We start from the raw sequence: 3422 nt of genomic DNA on the forward strand, positions 1-3422 counted from the left end.
ATTTGATTTAAAGAACTACTGTTTGAGACCCCGTGAACTGTAGCCTACAAGGCTCCTCCCTCCATGGGATTCTCCAGGCAAGAATACTGGAGTGGGTTGCCACTTCCTTCTCCAGGGGATGTTCCCGACCCAGGGATCGAACCCTGGTCTCCTGCATTGCAGGCAGACGCTTTAACCTCTGAGCCACCAAGGAAGCCCTTTGAAAACATAGTGATAATCAAAATAGCTTGAAGATATACAAAACTACTTTCAAGGGAATTCCCTGGCAGTCCAGTGCATAAGACTCCATTCTTTCACTGCTGAGGGTATGGGTTCAATCCCTGGTCAGGGAACTAAGATCCCGCAAGCTGCACAGCCCAGTCAAAAAAAAAAGCATACTACTTTTACTACTCCCTTATGAGATATATTCCACTAGAATTTCATGAAACTAAGAATATGGACAACTAACATATATATGTAAATGCCTCCTGCCTCCTGGTGTTAGAAAAACATATAATTGTCAAAAAAAAAAAAAAAAACCATGTTTCCCAGAATCTCAATTAGAAAACTTAATTCTCTAGTTTGAGAACCAGAATACCATACTGGAGCAGAGGAAGTTCCATATCAGGAAATTTGAAGGAGAGTTCTTTATTTGAAGGAGAGTTTTGTTTGCAGGGAATAAGCAAAGGCCAGAAGGATATACTAGTAATGGTACCTAAAAGAGAAATGATATTGGGAGGAAGGGAGTGAGAGATTGGTGATGAGGGAAAAAAATTTATCTTTCACTCTGTAGGTCTGTATGTAGATAGATTTTTTTCAGTAAGCATATATTCATCTAACACTTTTATAATTAAAATAACTTTTAAAATATAAGTACTTGAAATGACACAAACTTCTTAATATGAGTGAAAAAAAAATTATTCAATATCCCTCTACCCTTTTATTTCATTATCAACCTTAAGTAAACTGAATGTTGGTAATACATTCCATTATTGACTTTATCAATGGTATCACCCTTGTAAATGAGTGGACCCAGAATGAAAACCCAGAAGAGAATTAGAGAAGAAAATAGATTCTGGATGGGGCTCTGCAACTGAGAACAGTGTGATCTCATTTCAGCCACTTAACCTCTGAGTCTCAGATCCCCTTTCTATAGAGTAAAAGGAGCAGACTCCGTGAAATCATCTGTCAAGAAATCACTTAAAATACATGCAGTCTGAAATGTTGAAATATAAATTCGAGTTAATTTAAGCATCCCTTTGATAAACATCCTTGGGTGCTCTCATTTCAAAGTTAATAAAGACAGAAACATTTTGAAATGTGGGCATTACCTTCACCACTGATTTGTCATTCTGGGATTAAGTTTGAAACCACTGGGAAGAGGACAATCCACGTGAAAGCAAGATAAGAAAGATAATGAGTAAAAGAGTCAACTGTCAGTCTACAAGTTTTGTCAGTTTTCATCATTCCTAATTCCAAAATCTATGATATACACAAATTATTTCTACCTAAATATTCTGGAATGGTATCTAATACAGTTATTATTTAATTTGAGCATAGAGAAAAAAAAACATGCAAGATACTGGGGGATAGGGTGATTTTTACAAAAGTTTGTAGTAAACTCATAAGCACAGGATGGCCAACCACCCAAACACATGTTTTACAGGACCAAAAAGACTTTCTGAGCCCAGACATTAAATACAAATTGTCGAATTTAGAAAAAAGATCTACTTACTAATAAACATGACCTTCATTTATAGAGCTGCAAATCAAGTCTGAACTGCAGCAAAGGGTTATGGAGAGCAGGAGCGAATACTAATCTGCATGCCCATCTCCAAAACTCTGGTACATCAGAGCAGCTCAGCAGATGCTTTAATTCGCATGACAACCTCCCTAGGCTGAAATGGGAGAAACAAGGAAGGGTGCCCTTAGGATTCTAGGAGAACTGCTTGTGACTCCAGACAAAAATTCAAAGTGCCTCCAGCCTCTGAAGAAGAAGGCAATGGCTTAGGAAGGCAGCAAGTCACCCTGAGATAGGGGAAGTCAAAAGACATGTCCCCTGGCTTGTGTCACTGCTGACCATTCCCAGGGACAAGTTACTTTCAAATACTGAGCTAGGGAGGGCGGCCCTTCTGTTACCCTCTTGCCCAGTCCCTGCAACACCTGCTCCACGCCCTCAGTGGAAACAACTGCTGAAAGAGCAGTGGCTTTGTAGAAACTTCGAAAGAGTTACATAAAAGTGGGGAGGGGAGCAGAGCATGTCCCACCTTGAAGAACCCAGCTACAGGGAGCAGCACCAGTGTATGCAAGCCAGTGGAGGAAGCTTTGAAGGCAGCAGACTGCAAACAATCAGAAGAAAATAACACAGCAAAACCCAACTCTGGCTCCACCCCCCAAGGCTTTTCAAGGGATGAAGCAAGATGTAGCAACAGATGAAGCAGCAGTAATGGTCAGTGTGCAGCTAACAGCCACAGAGGCAAAGGAGGAGACAGTAGTAATGGCCTCCATGGAGCCTCATGAGCCAACTCAGCATCCTTGGGAATTGGAACCAAATCCAACTGGAATCCCAGGAGCAATAGTGGCAGGGATGTCGAAAACCACTACACATGTCACTCATGCTGTGGGTGGTAAAACAAGGCTGATAATAAAACGTCCACTCACCTTCTTCCGGAGCCATGGTAACCTGGACAATTTCATGAAGGTCAAATGAGGCTTAAAAGTTCTGCTTTCTCCTGCCAAGATACCTTTTTCTTGAAACGTCCTTTTTGCAGCATCTGAAGAAAATAAAAAGAAGCTTAAAAATGCTACTATATGATACCTTATATGAGAAAAGAATCTAAAAAGGAATAAATATATGTATAACTGAATCAGCCTCTTGAGAAATCTGTATGCAGGTCAGGAAGCAACAGTTAGAACTGGACATGGAACAACAGACTGGTTCCAAATAGGAAAAGGAGTACATCAAGGTTGTATATTGTCACCTTGCTTATTTAACTTCTATGCAGAGTACATCATGAGAAACGCTGGACTGGAAGAAACACAAGCTGGAATCAAGATTGCTGGGAGAAATATCAACAACCTCAGATATGCAGATGACACCACCCTTATGGCAGAAAGTGAAGAGTAACTCAAAAGCCTCTTGATGAAAGTGAAAGTAGAGAGTTAAAAAGTTGGTTTAAAGCTCAACATTCAGAAAACGAAGATCATGGCATCTGGTCCCATCACTTCATGGGAAATAGATGGGGAAACAGTGGAAACGGTGTCAGACTTTATTTTTTGGGGCTCCAAAATCACTGCAGATGGTGACTGCAGCCATGAAATTAAAAGACGCTTACTCCTTGGAAGGAAAGTTATGACCAACCTAGATAGCATATTCAAAAGCAAAGACATTACTTTGCCAACAAAGGTCCATCTAGTCAAGGCTATGGTTTTTCCTGTGGTCA

General features: G+C 40.4%; 1 protein-coding gene across 1 annotated transcript in view; it reads right to left on the reverse strand.

The window, feature by feature from the left end:
- Positions 1-320: 320 nt before the first annotated feature.
- LOC104984735 (A-kinase anchor protein 7 isoform gamma-like) overlaps positions 321-3422 on the reverse strand; it is a 49139-nt gene continuing 46037 nt past the window's right edge. The window contains exons 6-7 of the mRNA XM_010834615.1: positions 2641-2753; positions 321-1877 (exon numbers count right to left, since the gene is read on the reverse strand). Of these exons, the coding sequence (XP_010832917.1) occupies positions 1830-1877; positions 2641-2753 (161 nt within the window). The 3' untranslated portion in view covers positions 321-1829. The remainder of the gene's footprint in view (positions 1878-2640; positions 2754-3422) is intronic.

This window comes from Bison bison, unplaced genomic scaffold (genome assembly GCF_000754665.1).
Source record: "Bison bison bison isolate TAMUID 2011002044 unplaced genomic scaffold, Bison_UMD1.0 scf7180017864035, whole genome shotgun sequence".
Classification (NCBI taxonomy): domain Eukaryota; kingdom Metazoa; phylum Chordata; class Mammalia; order Artiodactyla; family Bovidae; genus Bison; species Bison bison.